This window comes from Hemitrygon akajei, chromosome 27 (genome assembly GCF_048418815.1).
Source record: "Hemitrygon akajei chromosome 27, sHemAka1.3, whole genome shotgun sequence".
In the NCBI taxonomy this organism is placed as follows: domain Eukaryota; kingdom Metazoa; phylum Chordata; class Chondrichthyes; order Myliobatiformes; family Dasyatidae; genus Hemitrygon; species Hemitrygon akajei.
The window spans coordinates 34868681-34887921 of NC_133150.1; the positions used below are offsets into that span (position 1 = coordinate 34868681).

The 19241-nt window shown below is 44.4% G+C and overlaps 1 protein-coding gene across 1 annotated transcript in view; it reads left to right on the plus strand.

The window, feature by feature from the left end:
* Positions 1-10002: 10002 nt before the first annotated feature.
* nuak2 (NUAK family, SNF1-like kinase, 2) overlaps positions 10003-19241 on the plus strand; it is a 47500-nt gene continuing 38261 nt past the window's right edge. Inside the window, exon 1 of the mRNA XM_073030621.1 lies at positions 10003-10564. Within this exon, the coding sequence (XP_072886722.1) occupies positions 10328-10564 (237 nt within the window). The 5' untranslated portion in view covers positions 10003-10327. The remainder of the gene's footprint in view (positions 10565-19241) is intronic.

Here is a 19241-nt window from a genome sequence, read left to right on the forward strand (position 1 = left end):
GAGGTAGTGTTCATGGGCTGTCCAGAAACCAGATGGTGGAGGGGAAGAAGCTGTTTCTAAAACATTGAGTGTGGGTCTTTAGACGTTGGTCCCTTCTCCCTGATTGTAGTAATGAGAAGAGGGCATATTCTTTTTGGTGGGGGTCCTTTATGATGGATACCACCTTTTTGGGGTATCACCTTCTGAAGGGGAACGGCCATGAGTTAGAGCACCACTGTTGAGACAGACGATGTTGGCTTTCAAAAGAATTAGCTGAAGGAGAGGGGTTGGTGGGGGAGGGCACAGAATGAAGCAGAGTTGGGACAAGGCACCGAGTCCAGATTTTATTCCATCAAGTTTTTAAGCGTGGCATGGTTGTCCTACGGTACGCTGCTATGGGGCTGTCGGCTTTGTGATGTGGTTACTGAGGAAAGCTTGCCCAAACCAGCTGAAACACACAGAGCTGCTAATAACAACACATCCCGACAGTCCTTTCCCTAAACTGGCTCGCTCGAGGAATGGAAGGAATGCTGGCGTGCTTTGGAAATGCCTTCCCCTCTTACCGTCACGGCAGGGGAGGCCGTGGATAGGTTTCACCCACTGTGAAGATCAAGGATAGGAGGGCTGCTGGCGATTGAAGCGGAGGCCACACCAGGATTCATGATTCATCAGTCAAATGGATGGATGAAGGGGGTAAATGACCAGGGCTCAGGGTGAACGTGTAATTAGGTCACACGAACAGCAAATTGGGCGAATGCAGTGCTTTCAAGTTGTGATTCCTGTGTAATTCAATATAACTTAATGCTTTGAGGCTCCAGGCAGATGGTTTGATGTGAAGTGCTTTCAAATCTCTTGTAATATTTAAAAAGAGCGTGAGCCATTGAGTGACCCCAGGACAACCATATCCCAGGAGTCTGAACAGTGAATGGTATTACAGTCGGAGAATATTTCCATTGAGAATTACAAATGGAAAATAAAAGAGAGACATTCAGAAAAGACAGCAGAATGTAACAGAGACATAAAGGAAAAGAGATGAAAGGACTACCAAAAGTGATTCACGTTTTTTTTAACTGCTCGGGCAGAATCAGCAGGAGATGGAGTTGGGAGCGTTGATTTCAACACAGCCAAAGATACAGGGAAGAGGATGAAGCTTGCAGACAGTGTACTTGAAGTCAAGAGGGGTCTACAAAAAGGAGGCTGGAGGAGCACTAACCTTTGACCCTGAAGGACAATTGATGTCAGATGCCGGATAACCTCCGGCCCTATGGGATTACATCATCGGGGACTGTGTAGCTAAGGAAGCAGGAGAGAGACAGTTTGTAATGTTGACATCACTGTTTGCTTTAGAAAGATCTATCATCAGTTCCTGAAAGAAAATTACCACAGGGGGGTGGGATGGGGGGGGGGGATCACTGCAGGACAGCATATAATGAGAGCAATTAAAATAGCTTTATAATAGATGAGCAAGACTTTTTTTACAAGTGGGGAGAAGAAAATTGCAGCTTGTTAAAGGGAAAGAAATATGCATTTGAATTGAATTTCGTGAGAGGGTAACTTATATCTCATGCACAAGGACTTACATAATGTTTGTAGCACCACAGTGTGAAGGGACAGCAATACATTAAAGGACAGAACTTGGATAAGACAGCTGGGAAAATCCTCAGCCTTCAAGTAGTTTTTAACAAGAATTTTAACAAGCTCGTCAAAGTAGTGATTCTTCCCAAAATAATGTTGGAGAGTAACGAGAGAATAAAAACAAATTAAGCACTTTGCAAAGGAGGAAAATGTCCCAAGGCATTTCTTCTTCTTAAGCAGACCCTGAGATCAAGGAGAACAGGCTTCCACTTTAGTTCTATCAGTTTTGAGGTGTCAATGAGGCTACTGTGGGACCCACAAACATTGCCGGAGTAGGTGAAGTGGGAGGTGGGATGGGTGGGTGATTTTGGGTGGTAGCAACGTTCACTGGTTCTACTTGCTATAGACAGACAAACTCGAAGTTACATAGAACATCGAACATTACAGCACTGTCTAGGCCCTTCAGCCCACAATGATCAATCTAACCCTTACCTCTCTCCATCATCCATGTGTCCATCTTAAATACCTCTAACGCATCTGTCCCCAATGGCACACTCTGGGCACTCACCACTCTCTGTGTAAAATTCTACCACTGACATCCTCCCCGTATACTTTCTTCCAATCACCCTAAAATTCTGCCTGCAATTTTACTGCCTTTCCAAATGCTCTACAATTCTGAGTGGTCTTAGGCCCGCGATTCCAATGAGCTGGAGGGGATATTGTAATTTCCCAAAAGAGTTTTGAAAATGTCCTTGAATCACTTCCTCTGCCTATTTGGCAAACTCTTGCTCCAGAGGAGCTCAGATCACAGAGTATTTCAAGCTTATTAGCATATCCTGAGGCGCTTTTTAGACCGTCCCTCAAGATTGAGGGTGACTTGCTCCAGCTTCAGTTCTGTGGGCTCTGAGGCGGCAGATTAAGGCATCTTCACCCTCCCTGTCACCTCCATATACTACCTCCCAGCTTCAGTCACTACTCTGCTCTCCCCTGCTCCTTCTGCTGGCCAACCCGCTTCACCTAGATCCGCCTATCGCTTGCCAGCTATTAGAACATGGAATGCAGAACATTACAGCACAGGAACAGGCCCTTCGGCCCACAACGTTGTGCTGAACCAACTAAAAAGTTAATCAAACCCTCCCCAAACTAACCCTTCCTACCTACACGATGTCCATATCCCTCCATCTTCCTCACATTCATGTGTCTATCTAAACATCTCTTAAAAGCCTCTAATGTGTTTGCCTCTACCACCATATCAAGCAGTGCATTCCATGCATCCACAGCTCTCTGAGTAAAAGATTTACCCCTCACATCCCCTTTGAATCTACCCCCTCTCACCTTCAATGTATGCCCTCTGGTATTAGACATTTAAACTCTTATTATACTTTTGCTTCATCCCTTCCCTCCATCTCTTTATACTTGGCTACCTCCTCTGAGGTTTTCAGTCCAGATGAAGGATCTGGATGCGGAACAGTGACTGCCCACTTCATTTCCTTCCACAGATGCTGTCTGACTTGCTGGGTTCTTCCAGCAGTTTGTTTTCCGGCTCCAGATCCCAGAACCTGCAGCCTCCCGTGTCTCCACATGACCTGAGTGGCCTGTCCAGCTGAGCTAATGAGGTCATTAAAGTCTCAATGCTGGGGACGGGGAAAATACACCAGCATTAGTTCACTTCTCATGCAATAACCTAGTCAGTGCTGCTGTACATTGAATTTGCTTCTGCACCTTCATGGGATTGAACTTTCTCAGAAGGGTTAAGCTTATCCCATTAATCACCAGGATGCTTTTAGGAGTGACAGAGAATTATTGGAGACCAGCAATTGCACAGAGTTGCACAGACCCTGTTTGCTTATTCAGCTGTGGAACATCGAACACTACAGCACAGTACAGGCCCTGCAGCCCACAATGTTGTGCCTCCCTTGCAACCTAACCCTTCCCTCCCACAGAACCTTCCATTTTTCTATCATCCATGTGCCTATTTAAGTGTTTCTTAAATACCCCTAATGTATCTGCCTCTACCACCAGCCCAGGAAGGGTGTTCTACGCACCCTCTACTTTCTGTGTAAACAAATCTTACTTCTGACATTCCCCCTTGTAGTTTCTTCCAATCATCTTAAGATTACGATCCCTTGTACTATGCCCTAGGAAAAAGTCTCTGGCCATCCGCTCGAACTATGTCTCTTGTCACCTTGTACACCTCTATCAAGTCGCCTCTCCTCCTCCTCCTTCACTCCAAAGAGAAAAGCCCTAGCTCGCTGAATCTACCCTCACAATATACGCTCTATAATCCGGACAGGAACATTACATTCCTCGGTGTGATCATTTCACAGGACCTGTTCTGGACCCAATGCACTCGTGCAATTATGAAGAAAACACAATAGTGCCTCTACTTCCTTAGACTTCTGCAAATATTTGGCATGACATCTAAAACTTGGACAAACTTCTGTAGATGTGTGGTGGAGAGTATATTGACTGGCTGTATCACACCCTGGCATGGAAACATCAATGCCCTCGAATGGAATATCCTACAAGAAGTCTGGATACGGCCCAGCCCATCGAGGGTAAATCTCTCCCCACCATTGAGCACATCTACATGGAGGTTTGTCACAGGAAAGCAACACCCATCATCAGGGTCCCCCACTGCCCAGCACATGCTCTCTTCTAGCTGATGCCATCAGGAAGAAGGTATAGGAACCACAAGACTCCCACCACCAGGTTCAGGAAGTATTATCCCTCAACCATCAGGCTCCTGAACTGGAGGGGATAACTTCACTCGCCCCATCATTGAAATGTTCCCAGAACCAACAGAGTCACTTTCAAGGACTCTTCATCTCATGTTCTCAATATTTACTGCTTATTTAATATTATTATTAATATTTCTGCTTTGTATTTACACAGTTTGTTGTCCTTTGTACACTGGTTGCCCATCCTGTTGGTGAGACCTTTCCCTAATTCTATTATGGTTATCATATTTATTGAGTATGCCCACTAGAAAACGAAGATCAGGGTTGTATACGTTGACGTATACCTACTTTGAACTTCAAAAATCCTCTGCACCTCTCTAAACCTTCCACGTCCTTCCTATAATGAGGCAACCAGAACAGAACACAATATTCCGAGGATTCTATAGATTTAGTAGTTTTGCATTGATGGTGCTTGCTGGTACTTGTTTGGGCTTTAAGGTGTCTGCTGCAGATGTCCAGGTGCAGGAGGACACGGATCACTGCTCCGGGTTAGAATATGAACTGCTTGTTGAGTTTGATGGTTTGATCTTCAACCTGCCCTCGCCTCAGACGGCCAAAGACTGTGTCTGCATACAACAGGCAATCACTGATTCCTGCCTTTATTGGAATTGGCCACTAAGATACGAGGCTCTGCAATGGCCAGCATACTGCTGCGGATCTTCATTAATGGGGGCAGTTGTCTACCCAGGAGGCAGCTTGTTAAAAGAGGATCGTGTAAGCCAGGACATGGGCAGCAAGGAACGATCTGCTGAAGGAAAGGAACTCAACGTGTCATAGAACATCAGCCAATACCAAGCCACCTGGCCAACAAACTTGTGTCAATCCTGACGCTGATTGACACTAAATGTTCTCCTGTTTATCATCCATATCCCTCCATTCCCTTCATGTTCATGCAAAAGCTTGAGCAGAATTTGTGGAAGGAAAGGAATTGCTTGACAGTCTGGGCCACACCCTTGCATTGCCACCAAGGTTTTAACCCAAAATATTGAAAATTCCTGTCTTCCGATAGATGCTGAGTTGGGTCAGATCCCAACATCTGAAGTGTTTTATGTACTGCAAGGATTTAGTTCCTGGCAGCTTTAGAGGACAGGATATGGGAAATAGACTCCTACACTCATAGCCTTTGTGTTCCTTTTCATCACTCTTCCAGCTGCATCAATCTTCACCCTCCCCTCTCCACCACCACCCTGCTCCATCTCTCTCCTTTTCTTGTCTTCTTCCCCTCATATCCATATGCCTCTGGCCCCAATTTCACCTCTCCACATCCCCTACCTACTTCAATCTTCCCATCACCTTACGGATCAAAGCCCTACATCGCCACCAGACCCCCAGTCTCCTCCGGCCCCTGTCGCACCACTCCCCCTTTCCTCTCTATCCTTGCTATTTCCTTTCTCAGCTCTCAGACCCAATGCAGGCATTCAACCCGAAACATTGGCATTTCCTTCTGAGTTGCTGAGTTCCTCCAGCAGGTTGTTTGTTGCTCCAGATTCCATGCATCAGCTGTGTCTTGTGTCTCTTAGATCAGCAGTGTACTTAAGCGGAAAACAAGTATGATTCAGCAGCAACTGAGCTGAGACAGAAGCTGTTGCAAAGGTGAAAACAGGTAGTCTTAGTCATGCTGTTGGTATGTAGATGAAATCATTTTGCTGGGTCAAATATACCAAGCTACAAACACTCTATGACTGTTTCAGACTGAATGTTGTTGCATGAGGTTTAAGTGCTGGCCAGCATCCCTATAACTTCCTTGTTCTTCTCCAAACAAGAACAATCTTTTCTTGTTCTTGTGATCAAGAACACAAGAGCATGTGATCACCATCATGTGATCTTTAATGTTCACCTAAGAGGTCTTGGCTTGACATTTTATGCTAAAAACTACAGGGATCCGACTGTGCTTAACTCTCTCACTACTGCAGGCAGGGTTAGGGTTGGGTTTAGGTGCTTGGAGTATGGGCTGAAGCCTCTAAGACATGGACCCCTTGCTTAATGGTATAGGTCCATGGCATAAAAAAAGTTGGGAACCCCTGCTCTAAGAGTCCTTAGCTCCTTCTAAAGCCCACAGTTTCAAAGTTCAAAGGTTCAAAGTAAAATTATTATCAAAGTACTTCTGTGTCACCATATCTAGCTTGAGAATCATTTTCTTACAGGAGATTGAAGGAATAGAATTTATGAAAAACTTTCAATAAACAAAAACTGACAAACAACCAATGTGCAAAAGCAGACAAATTGTGCAAATAATTTTAGAAGAGTAAGTAACTAATGCTGAGAAAATGAGTTGGAGAGTCCTTGAAAGTGAGTCTATGAGTTGGAGAGTCCTTGAAAGTGAGTCTATAGGTTGTGGAGTTAGTTCAGCATATGAGGTGAATGAAGTTATCCACGTTGAATCGGGAGCCTGATGGTTGTAGGGTAATAACAGTTTCTGAACCTGGTGGTGTCTGATCCAAGGCCCCTGTACATCTTGCCTGATGGTAGCAGTGAGAGGTTTGGAATGCTATTGGCTAGAACACGCTGACATGGTGGCACACAGGGGCATCAGCACTGGAGAAGGCAGTGTGAATTGCCCTCTAGGAGTATAACATAATGTGTGTATTGTACAGTATAGTAGCACTAAAGACATGCCTTCCTGTTGTAGGAATTCCAATGGGGGACTTTTCTGGTTTTGATTAGGAACTCATTGTTTTTCCATGGTTATGTCACTGGTGATTAATCGCAGACACCATGTCAGTCAAACAGACTCAGGAAAAATAAAACAATGCTGAGTTCCTGATGTCACTGCAGCCATGGAATTCATACAGACCCTTCCCAGGGTCACCCGATGGAAGCTGCTCTGCCCATATTTGGACTAAACCAGTTTCTTAGGGAAACAAATGCAAGTTGATTTTTCAGTGAGAAAGAAACTACGTACTAATCTGTCAAACTAAACAACTGTGGAAGTGCTGTCTCACTCTCCAGTCCCTCGCCCTCTGCTGATGTGCAAGGGCATGGTTCCATGTGCCTTTTGCAGTTCAGTGCAGTGCCACAGTATAGCTTTACATTCAGGCTGGGCGGCACATTGCGTGCCCAGTCCGGCCCTTGCTCGAGACCCGGGCATGGCTGCTCCAACTGGATAGTGATGGGAAGTGAATGCTCACTGCTCTTCACTAACCTGAGGCCACTCTCATGTTGAAGGAACAATGCTTATTATTCTGTCTGGAAAGCCTCCAACCTGACAGCATGAACATCGATCCCTCTAGCTTCAGGTAATTTCTTTCCCCTTCCCCTTCTCTGCTTTTACTTTCCCCATTCTGGTTACCCTCTCTCCTCTTCCCTTCTCCTCACCTGCCCATCACTTCCTCCAGGTTCCCCTTCTCCTTCCCTTTCTTCCATGCTCCACTGTCCTCTCCTATCAGATTCCTTCCTCAGCCGTTTAGCTTTTCCACCTTCCCCTCCCCTACCTTCTTATTCTGGCTTCTCCCCTCTTCCTTCCCAGCCCGAAACTGTGACTGCTTATTCTCCTTCACAGATCCCGCCTGACCTCAAGATTTCCAGCAACTGCAAAACCTCCTGCGTCTAGAAGCATAGTCATCCCCAGTCTCAAGAAAGTGCTAATCAGAAGAAGCAGGTGGGTTTGTACGCTCTCAAATTTGCAAATACCGCAAACTCAGAGCTTTTAAGATTTTCTAAGTAGTACTAACCAATGTTTTCTAATTAGCCAGATGTTGCTCATGATGAATCTTTACTGAGGAAATCTGTGTTTTTGTACCTTGTGAACCTCAGTACTTCTGGGTTGGAGTGTCTATATTATTGACGAGTACCAATGGGAGTGCACATGGAATTCTGCTCCCCCTTGTGGCCAGTCTGATATTGCACTGGCACTGTCTGGAATATTAGCACTGCAATTGGCAGGATTTATTTCGTCCTTTTCTCCTGGTTATACTGTACTGTTCCTCCAAGTAAAAGATCTCCACTCATTTACTTGTCATTTAGAATGGAATAACCACACATTGCCAACGATGAAAAATGATTCAACATCAATGGATTTCTCGCTGATGACGTTTCAGATTTCAGTGGGGTATAGACCATATGACCGACCACAAGATATAAGATACAAGATATTAGGCCATTCAGCCCATCAAGTTTGCTCTGATATTAGGTCATGGCTGATTTCTTTTTAACACCAGTTTCCTGTCTTCTCCCCTAATCCTAAACCAGGAACCTGTCAATCCTAGACTCTCCTACCAAAGGAAACATCCTCTCCATGTCCACTCTATCCAAACCTTTCAGTGTCCAGTGGATAAAATCCTTGTCTTTCTGAACTGCATCAGTACCGGGCCCAGAGATATCAAGCGCTCCTCATATGTTAACCCTTTCATTCCTGGGATCATTCTCTTGAACCTTTTCTGGACCCTCTCCAGGGCCAGCACACCTTTCTTTCGATACAGGGCCAAAAACTGCTCTCACTATTCCAATTTTGGTCTGACCAATGCCTTATAAAACCTCAGGGGTGCCTAATTGCTTTAATTTTCCTGTCCTCCGGAAATGAATGGCAGCGTTGCATTTGCCTTCTTTGCCACAGTCTCAGCCCGCAAGTGAGGTAATCCTGAAAGTTTGCGAAACAAAGGGAATGGGTGAGGAAGATGCTGGATATATTTGAATCAAGGACTGATTGTGGTATTGGAGAACGAAATAATTGTTACTCTGGATCTAATGCAGCGCAAAAAAAAAACAGTAATATAAAGAAAGCAATAAACATAAACACATAGATATACATAAAACATAAAAAGATAAAATAAAGCTAAACTTATAAAATAAAGCTACTTAAAATACATAAGATCAGGATCTCGGCTCTAAATACCAACTGCTATTCCACAGTAAGAGGCTTTATCTCTGAGCCATGCGTTCGTTCAGCACGGGACTTTCTGCTCTGAAGGTATCCTTTCCATGTTAGTTAGTTCCAGGAAATGCCCATTCATCCTAAAGACTTACAGTTTTGTAAACACATTTTGATGACGTCGGGTGTCACTTTTAGTTTTTTTTTCATTCCGTACAAATCACCGATACAATAAGGTCAAACTAGCCGGGCAAGTAATCAGGTGACTTTCTGGAAAGGTTGATGTCAGTTCTGAGGACAACTCAACAGCTCGAAACGTGTTTATCTCTCGCCTAGCCTGCCGAGTTTTACTTTTCGCCGAATTCTATTCTAATTTGGGATTTTCAGAAACAACCCTCAAGCATATACTGCTCGATATAAAGGTCACCGACTGGAAGCCTGGTGCGATTTTGCACTATCTGATTATTCCATCCCCCCTACCTCCCGGTGAGCCCGCAGTGTCAGTGCGCACTCCGTTCCCAGTTAACTGATTTCACTCGGCAAACACGAGGAAATCTGCAGATGCTGCAAATTCAAACAACACGGATTGCCTGAAAATATCTGGGCGAAGGGTGTGTGACAAGATAGAGAGAGGGGATGGGGTGGCGATGGGATGTAAAATATCTGTATTTTCATTACAATTCATTGACCAGCTGCATCATCCCGCACTGCATAGGCTCCCGTGCCTATTATCTATGGCGATGATGCCTCTTGTGGCCGAATAGCAAGTGATTAAAGAGTGCCCCGATACGCGGAGTGTCGGGACCCCCGCAGAGCAGCAAGGCAAGCGGCGAGGGAAGGGATAAATGGGACGTTCGTTATTTTTAATATTGATAATACACTTCGTTAAAAGAAGACCCGGTGGATGATTGACGACGCATTGAGGCTGGGCTATTGGCCCGGGTGTTGAAGGGGAGGGGATAGGCTAATGAGGCGTCTGCTGAAGGGTTCACACGCGACCGCGGTCTGGGTTGTTGCAATTGTGTTGAGGATACGTTAGTGTCCCTGTTACCTGGATAATGCAGGAACAGTAGCAAGCGTTCAAAATATGTACCGTTTCACCGCCAAACTCTGACCATCCGGACTCAGCGCTGCCTTCTCTCTCTTCCCCCTCCCTCCTCAGTGTCTTCGGCACTTTTATTTCCACCCTGTCTCCCCTTCGAATCTCCTTCCCTTCTCCCCCCGCATGGATCCAGCCTCTCCCTGTCTGGGTGCCGCCTGCTCCCCGTCCGTGAGCGGCGGCCGGGATCACCATCTGCCGGCGGGCGCCCGCTCCTCGGCGCAGACGCCCGAGCTGAAGCGACAGGCGGTGAAGCGACACCATCACAAGCACAACCTGAAACACCGCTACGAATTCCGCGAAACCTTGGGCAAAGGCACTTACGGCAAAGTGAAGAAGGCAGTTGACAGATCCGGCCGAGTGGTGAGCATTTCTGCAATTCATTCCATAAAGAATTATGTTAGTTAAATCTGTTTGCATGTTAGCATCAAGTTTTTTTTCCACCCGCTGGGGAAATTTGCAGCACAAAGACTGGGTGGGGAGAGAGAGGCTGACGGCATCTGTCCTGAGCGTTCTCGTCAACTTCAATGAAACTGACTCGCTGTTAATTTCCCTGGAGTTTAACGACTCGCTTCATTTACACCCGGATCCCGTAGACCGGGGCCTCTTCCAACCTGCTTAATCAGCGGTTCCGCTCGCCATCCCAGCCCGCTTCTAACAGATTTGGGACCGATGCTGTTTGTAAATGGTTAGACCATAATTCCGAGGCCGAGATGCTGTACCGAGATGGGTCTCGGCCCGAAACGTCGACTGTTTATTAATTTCTATAGATGCTGTCTGACCTAAGTTTCTCCAGCATTTTGAGTGTATAGTGGTTGTGTTTTTAAACAGCTTCATACAGAATAGTCTGTGAATTTCTCCTGTTTGTAAAAGGCTGTGTTTTATTGTAATATGATCATAGATTTTCCTCTGCAATTTTCCAAAATATTACAGAACATATTTTCTGCGTGTATATATTCTATATTATACAATAAAACATGTTATCGTTTATATTATATATTCGGTGTAATTTTCCTCACCTTGTTATGGTTTGAAGAATATATTATATACATCCATATATATTTCCTCAAGTTATGGTTTATGAGGATTATATATTATAGTGCACATTGAAATGGATTATAACAGATCCAGTTAATAATTAAAGCATTTAATGTGGGTCAGACGACAAAACTGTCGATCTGCCTGAATATATTTTGTTTAAATGATGCCAAGGCGTAATGTTACCGTGTTTAAATTTCCAGAGGTAGCAGATACCCGTGGCACTGTTTGTCGCCCGGTGCTCTGTTGTTTGCGGCAATGAAATATTAATCGTTGATTTCCTGCACGTTTTCCCGAGAGTCTGGGGACCGAATCCCGCTGTCCTGCCGGTTCTGAAGCAGAGCCGGGTGGTTACGGTGGCTGCAGGGACCAGTTGTCGGTTTTGTTCCGCGGGACTTGGTTATGGGAACTGTTTTAGCTTTTCTTGCCTTGTACAACTCGGTGTCTCGCCGAGTTTCCGCTTCACACAACTAGTCAAAAAGAACATGCAGGCTGCCACTAAGACCCAGTTTGGATTCTCCAATACAAAACCACAAAACACCGCAGCTGTTGGAAAACTGAAATGAAACAGTGGAAGCACTAAGCATCTGTAGAGAGGGAGACGAAATTAACATTTCAGGTCAATGACCTGCTATCAGAACTGGCTCTCTCTACTTCTCAGCGCGCTTGACCATTTGGAAATTTTGGGGCTCGTTTCAAAGATTTCCAAACCATAAAATCTAAAAATGTCTCCACCTCTTCCCCCCCCCCCCCCCCCATTGGTTCTGAAAATGTTTATAATCAGTTAAAAACTGTAATGTTTAGAGGCAGGTGTATTTTGGCCTGTATTGAAGGGGTTTAAAAACTGGAATGACCTTCCGCTGTTCCCTTTCAACGTACAGTAGCTAACTTGACCCGTTTGCTGTCGCCAGGTTATGTACACCCAACAAAGGGACATCTCTGATTACCACCAACTCCATAAGACATGGGAGCAGAAGTAGGTCATTTGGCCCATTGAGTGTGCTCAAATCCTGGCAGATTTACCCTCCTGAACCCCATTCTGCTGCCATCTTCCTACAGTGTTTAACACTTTAATTCGCTTTTTCCCCATTATTATGTATTGCATGGTACTGCTACCACAAAGTTAACAAATTTCACCACGTATGCCAGTGACGTTGCACCTGATTCTCATTCTGATTAAATTCAGAAGTTTGATATATTTGCTCCTATGGTCAGTAGAACTAGTTTCCGGTCTCCACTTCCTAATCAGTTACCATATTGGGGTGTGTGTGTTTTCTTGCTTAACAACAACATCGACTTGTGGCCATCTGTAAAAACAAGCTGATCATTCTCATGGACAGCCTGTAAACAACCTCTTTTCCCCCCAATGTGAAGCCATAGGCAGACTGTGTCTGTAGTTTAATTTTCCTTCATTGAAGCGTCCAAGTTGTCAGCCTTTGTGCACAGGTTTTCTTTTTGTTTCTTTGTTTTACAGTGAATGCCTGCAAGAGGGTGGATCTCAGGGTAGCATATGGTGACTTGGGAGTATTTTGATAATAAATTTACTTTGAACTTTTTTTTTAATACCACTTGTTGAAATGCAACTATAAAATAGGATGGGGCAAATTAGAATATCTACTAGACGCTGCGCTTGGCCCAGATAATGGCCAGTTTAGGATTAATTCGGATAACTGCAGGCATTTTAATGAAACAGAACGATGCACAGATGGTAAAGCGGCTGGGTTTTCAGTTTCCATTGAGCCAGCGTTCTGCAAGTTGCTGGCCAGAGATGGACAGGAGGAGATGCCAGGCCACTGCAGTCACGGCTGCTTGCCTGATCTACCAACAGAAGGACAGTTTCTGCACTGGTCCCTGCCTCAAGGCCCCTGTCGAACCCAGGCTAAAGCGGCAGGGGTCACTGAGGTCTGCCTTGATGATCTGAGGATATCAGGCATGGGGATTTTGAGGGATTGCACCCGTGGTATATAAACAAACTTCAAATTAAATCTATTATCAAAATATACGTAAGTCACCATATGCTGCTGCGATTCATTCACAGTAGAACAAAGAAATATAATAGAATCATTGAAAAACTGCACGTAGATAAAGACTGACAAACTGTGTAAAGACAAAAATAAAAATAAGAAATAAAACTGAGAACATGAGTTAGAGTCCTTGAAAATAAGTTTGTGGAATCAGTTCCGTGTTGAGGCGAGGGAAGTTATCCAGTCTGTGTCAGGAGCCTGATGGCTGAGGGGTAATAGCTTGTCCTGAGCCCGGTAGCGTGGGACCTCGGGCTCCTGTACCTCCTTCCTGACACCAGTAGCAAGAGGAGAGCGCGGCCTGGGCGGTGGGAGTCCTCGATGGATGCTGCTTTCCCTGAAACTGGAACTTCTTCCTGTATAAAAGTTCCTCCCTGCAACTTGAGTCAGAATTAGAGTCGGGTTTATTATCACTGACGTCCGTCGAGAAACTTGTTGTTTTGCAGTAGCAGTACAGGGCAACGTATAAAAATACCTTGGACTATAATAAAAGATCGGAGGTGCAGAGGGACTTGGAAATCCTTGTGCAGGATTCCCTCGAGGTTAACTTGCAGGTTGAGTCAGTGGCAGAGAAGGCAAGTGCAAAGTTAGCATTCATTTAGAGAGGACTGGAGTGTAAAAGACTTCCCATCCTCCAGCATGCTGGCTCACTCCTGAGACCAGTTCATGTGACTGGCCACTTGCCCGTGAATCATGTGCTTGGTCATTCTCCCAATTCTTGTCCGGAATGTACGGCTGAGTGAGCTGCTGGACCACAATGATGCCAAATTCTTCTCAAGGGCCATCGTAATCTCAGAGGACGTCTTCTCCCCGTGCTTAGGTCCGGGGAAGCAGCCCGGTGATACTGAAATCAATGAATCCCTGGCTAGTTTGCATCAATTGTGTTGTCACTTTACTGAACCGATTGTAGTGATCAGGATGATAAGAGGCATAAACCGAGTGGCTAGTCAGGGATTTTTCCCCAAGGCAGAATTAGATCATATGAGGGGGCATAGTTTTAATGTGATTTGAGGAAAGTGCAGGGGGATGTCAGGGGTAGGTTTTTTTAACAGAGTGGTGGGTGTGTAGAATGTGCAGGGTGGGGTGTTGGAGGCACATTAGATAATTTCAGGGACTCTTGGATAGGCACATGGATAATAGAAAAATGGCGGGCTAGGTGAGAGGAATGGGTTAGATTGATCTTAGAGTTGGTCATAAGCTTGGCACAATATTGTCAGCTGAAGGACCTGTACTGAGCTGTAGATGTTCTAGTGATTCTTTTTGGGTGGTTCTTTGAAAGTGAAGAAGACTTACTTTTTTTGGTCGCTCTGAGATGAATGATACGTTCAGCATTTGGGCTCGCAAACTAAGGGAGACGGGGCTGGGAGTGCCTGATGGGTGGGTATGTAATTTGGAAGACGGTGCTCCATCCACCATCTACACAGGGCTTCTGTGTGTCTCTGTTGCATGGTCTTGAAATTCTTAATACAATCCCAAATTCCTCCACTTTGAGTGCTCGTGGGCTGCATATTCTATGGGGAGTGTGGCGGGGTAGGGGGTGGAATCTTGCATTTTATTTCCACAGAGGCTTAGCAACCCCCTTCAGATTGTTTCCTTTGTCCGCCTGATAATCACTTCCTATGACCGGTTGTCAGAGTAGTGTTTCGAGAATCAGTTTCCAGACACTGATCTGCCAGACAGGATTTTTATTGAAGGCCTCAGCGCCAAGATGTTGGCCTGAGAAAGAACACTGATGTTGGTTTGCATACCTGTCCAGCACCCTGGAGAATGCTGCAATTTAAAACTTCTGCTTGTTGCATCTTGATGGGATTGCATTCCCTGGAAAGGGCGGACCCTGCCCCATCATCCGTCTAAGTGAATGCTTTCAGGAGAATGGAATGACAGAGTGATGCGTGGATTGGAATCTAGCTATTGTGTCACTTAGCAGTGAACTTGCACCCACTGACCATTGAAAGCATTAGGGGGAAATGCTGCAGAATTGGGCTCTTTGCTATTTGGTATCGGGTTATTAGTGTCACATGCACCAAGATGCAGTGAAAAGCTTCCCTTGCGTACTGTTCATACCGATCAAAACCAGAAAGGGGGCATTGTGATAGAATAAGTTAAAGCAATAACAATGCAGAATAAAGTGGAAAAGTGCAGAGCAGGTAAAAGATAAAGTGCACGTAAATGAACCGGATTCTAAAACTGGAGCTGGTAACATTTGTTTTCATCAAGTGTCTTTAATGCAATACCACATCCTGACTCAGAACTGGATAGCAGGCCACATGAATAATTGGAGAGGTGCTTAGCTTTGCAGCTGTAGAATCAATAGGAGTCCGATCTCTCGAGTCGAGTGTGATGTTCTCCTAAGGGGTTGTCTGTTGGTGGCTCTGGACATGGTGTATGTCGGGTGTGAGAGAGCAAGATCTCAGTGGCTGTTAATGTTACAGCGGATCAAACTGAGGATCAGCAAGATGTCAGAAAAGGAGGCGCACAAATAACTTGAAGGGCCATAAAGCTGATTACAGAGCAGTGGAGGGAAAAAGCCAGGGATAGATTTGAAAGAATATCAATTTGGGCTCTTTTTTAAAAAAAAAAAGTGGGAGCCATTGTAGATACTCAACCATAGAGTTGCTGGTGATTTTGTGCAGATTAGTGTGACATCCCAGTTGAGGAGGAGTAAACTCTCAACTTTGGGGGAGGAAAAAAAAATAACAATTTCAGTCAAGCTTTATCATATGGATATCGCGCGTAATGGTTGAATTTTCTTTTCATTGCCTTGTGTTAGCATTGACCCCAATTTGGAAAGGCCAGGGCAGCCATGGCCTCTTGCATGAATACTAGGTAAGGTGGATTGTACTAAATAATGAATTGAGTAGAACTGTGCCTAGAGAGACAAAGTTGTAAGGAAACCGAGTACTACTATTTTTTTTTAATTATTCTGAATATGTGTCTTTCCAGTGAGACTAACTTCCATTATCTCTACTGAATGACCCTTAAGAAAGTGGGTAAACTACTAGGTTCATGTAGTTCCACGGTGCTTTCAGACAGGGAGTGCCAGATCTTCAGAGTTCAAAGTAAATTTATTATCGAAGTACGTTTATGCCACTATATACTAGATTCATTTTCTTGCAGGCATTCACGGTAGAGCAAAGAAGTATGATAGAATCAATGAAAAACAACGTAAAGACTGACAACAGCAAATATGCAAAAGAAGACAAACTGCAAATACAAAAAAGAAAACAATGAAGACGATAGAATTGTTTAGGTAGTTCAAAAGTACGTTTATGAAAGGGAAATTACAGGCTGGAGATTGCAGTGATAGTAGCTCAAAAGTGTATCTCGTAGTTTTGTGAGATGCCTACAAAACATCACCATACAGTATATCGCCCAGTCACAATGAAGTAACAGTGTTCTACACCCAATAGGGGGTGGTTTATTGTTTAGGGTTTAACAATGCCTTTTCCCCGAAATACTGTGGGGAAATTGGTGCAGGAAAGCAGTATTCATCATGGGGGAACCCCATCACCCAAGACGTGCTCTCTTCTTACTGCTACCATCAGGAACAAGAGTCTCAGGACTCTCTCACCACCAGGTTCAGGGTCAGTTACTACCCTTCACCCAGCAGGCTCTTCAACCAAAGGGGATAGCTTCACTTGTCCCATCAGTGAAATGTTCCCACAACCAATGGGCTCACTTTCAAGGACTCTTCGTCTCATGTTCTCGATATTTATTGCTTTTTTATTAATTATTATTGTTTCCTCCTTTTGTTTTTGCACAGTTTTGTTGTCTTTTGCACACCGGTAAAATGCTGTAGTTGGGCGGCTCTTCATTGATGCTGTTATAGTTATTATTCTATAGGTTTATTGAGTATGCCCGCAGGAAAATAAATCTCAGGGTTGTATATGATAACATATTTGGACTTTGATAATAAGATTTACTTTGAAGTTTGAAACTATAGATCAAAAATATTTCTACTGCTTATAGATGATCTATTATCATTCACTTTAATAGTTGCATAGTGTCTTAGAAATAATACACTAGATCTATATCTTTACAATTTAATCAAGTGGTGGAATTTTTATTACTGTTCAGATAAACGCAGTACCCAGGCAGTGTTCAGTGGCTCTTTTGTACTCGTTGGAGAGACGCTGCCCCTTAGCACTATGTCAGTTGCCCTGCGTGATCACAGAGGTTCCCACAACAGTGCTCTCATTGAGTTGGTGCTTTTCTGGATGGGAGCCCTGGATGAAATTATTCAAACAGGTGCAGCTGTGTGAAAGGCAGTCTGTCCATTAAACATGGAAGAGGGATCACAAAGAACGTGGAGCAGGTAAACGTACTGATTAACTCCGCACCCTGCTCTACTTCTGAAACCTGCTTTCACTTTGGAGAAAGTTCAATTACAGAGTAGTATAATTAAGACGCATTTGTAGTGCTGCACGTTGACCCGGGGGAGGGATAGGTCACCAACCTTTCTTAGCTCTTCATGTTAAAAATACCTCAGGCCATCAGATTTCTGAGCTGTCTCCTTTTTTTTATGTTATATTTAGAGACTCTTGTCTTTTTCTAATGAGAAATCCTAGCTTGGGAACGTTTGAAAAGGCGAAGAGAGTGAGAGATATCTTGGTAGGCTGGTGATAAATCTGTGCAATGTAAACAGAAGGCAAGTCTGAGTGGGGTTTAGGGGTTTCCAATTACCTATTAACACCCGTCTCTAGGTGGCCTGAATCTGCCAAATCCCTTATGGGGAAATTAAGCAGTGCTTGACAAAGAAAGAGGTCTAGACTCATCTGCCTTCTACCATCCTGGGAGCCCTGTGGTTAACAAATAACGAGCTGTGGAGTAATTGGAGTAACTGATCTCATTCAGACCCCATAGCCAGACAAGAGGTGAGGGGGAAATCCCAAAGGCTCTAGGGAACGGGCACAAGTTCATTAATTTCTCCCAGACTAGCTGGATTCGCCATATGTCAGATCTCTGGTTGATCCTTTGCCATCTCCCTGATATGAGGTGGATTTTGGTGCATCAACTTGTTTGGCTTCGTCAAAGGCTCGATCAGAAATTGGGTTGCTGTGGGGAGCCTTCCTGAATGCCACACGGTGTAGAGTTGAGTACGATGCTCTCAGTGTAGTAGATCTCCACAGAGATTCAACCTAGAAGCACCCTCATCTAGACCTCAGCATTAAAATGATGGGCACCTCCCTCAGCAGGCTCGAGTCTGGAGGCTCACTGTGACTGACGTTCTGACAAAGGGTTGCTGACCGGTTTCTCCTTCCAGCTTTCCGGTTTTCATTGCGTATTCCAGCAATTTTTCCATGGCTAAAGTTCACCTGTCGATTCACAGCAATGTCCTCTATACAGATGTCAGCCCCAGAATGATGTAACAGTGGATGCAAATTAATCTATCCTGAAAAATATCTGTTCACCAGAAGTGAAAATGTGGGTCTGGTTTTCCCACCCTCTCAAAAGAAAACTGTTGAGACCAGAAATTAATTAAAATACTTTATTTTATTTAAAAAACTGATACCAATATCATTTCTATAGAAACAAGTTTGGGATGTGGACCCACAACAGGTAGGTAGAATTAAGATATGGTCCTTAATGAGGGTAAATGGGGTTTTTTTTGTCGATGGGAATAAAAGGTTGGCATGGAAATGGTGGCAGACTGGCCTGTTTCTGTGCTGTACTATTCCATGACTCTATCTTGATATAAGTGATTGGTAAGCAGGAATGTGAAGCTATAAAGCTTGCGGTTCCTCCATAAGCTGTCCTTTAGTTCCTATTTTAATTACAGTGCATCTGAAAAATTCATGGCCTTGACCAAGGTGACCAGGAAACAATACCACATTGTTCACTTCTTCTCGATTCTATTTTTGCTTTGGATTGATATCAAATGCAGGGACATTACCCTTTGATCTCGTTTGCAAATAAAAACTGCCAGAACTGCATCGTAAAAGGCTGTTCTGGTGTAGAATGCATAACCGAAATGTAATATC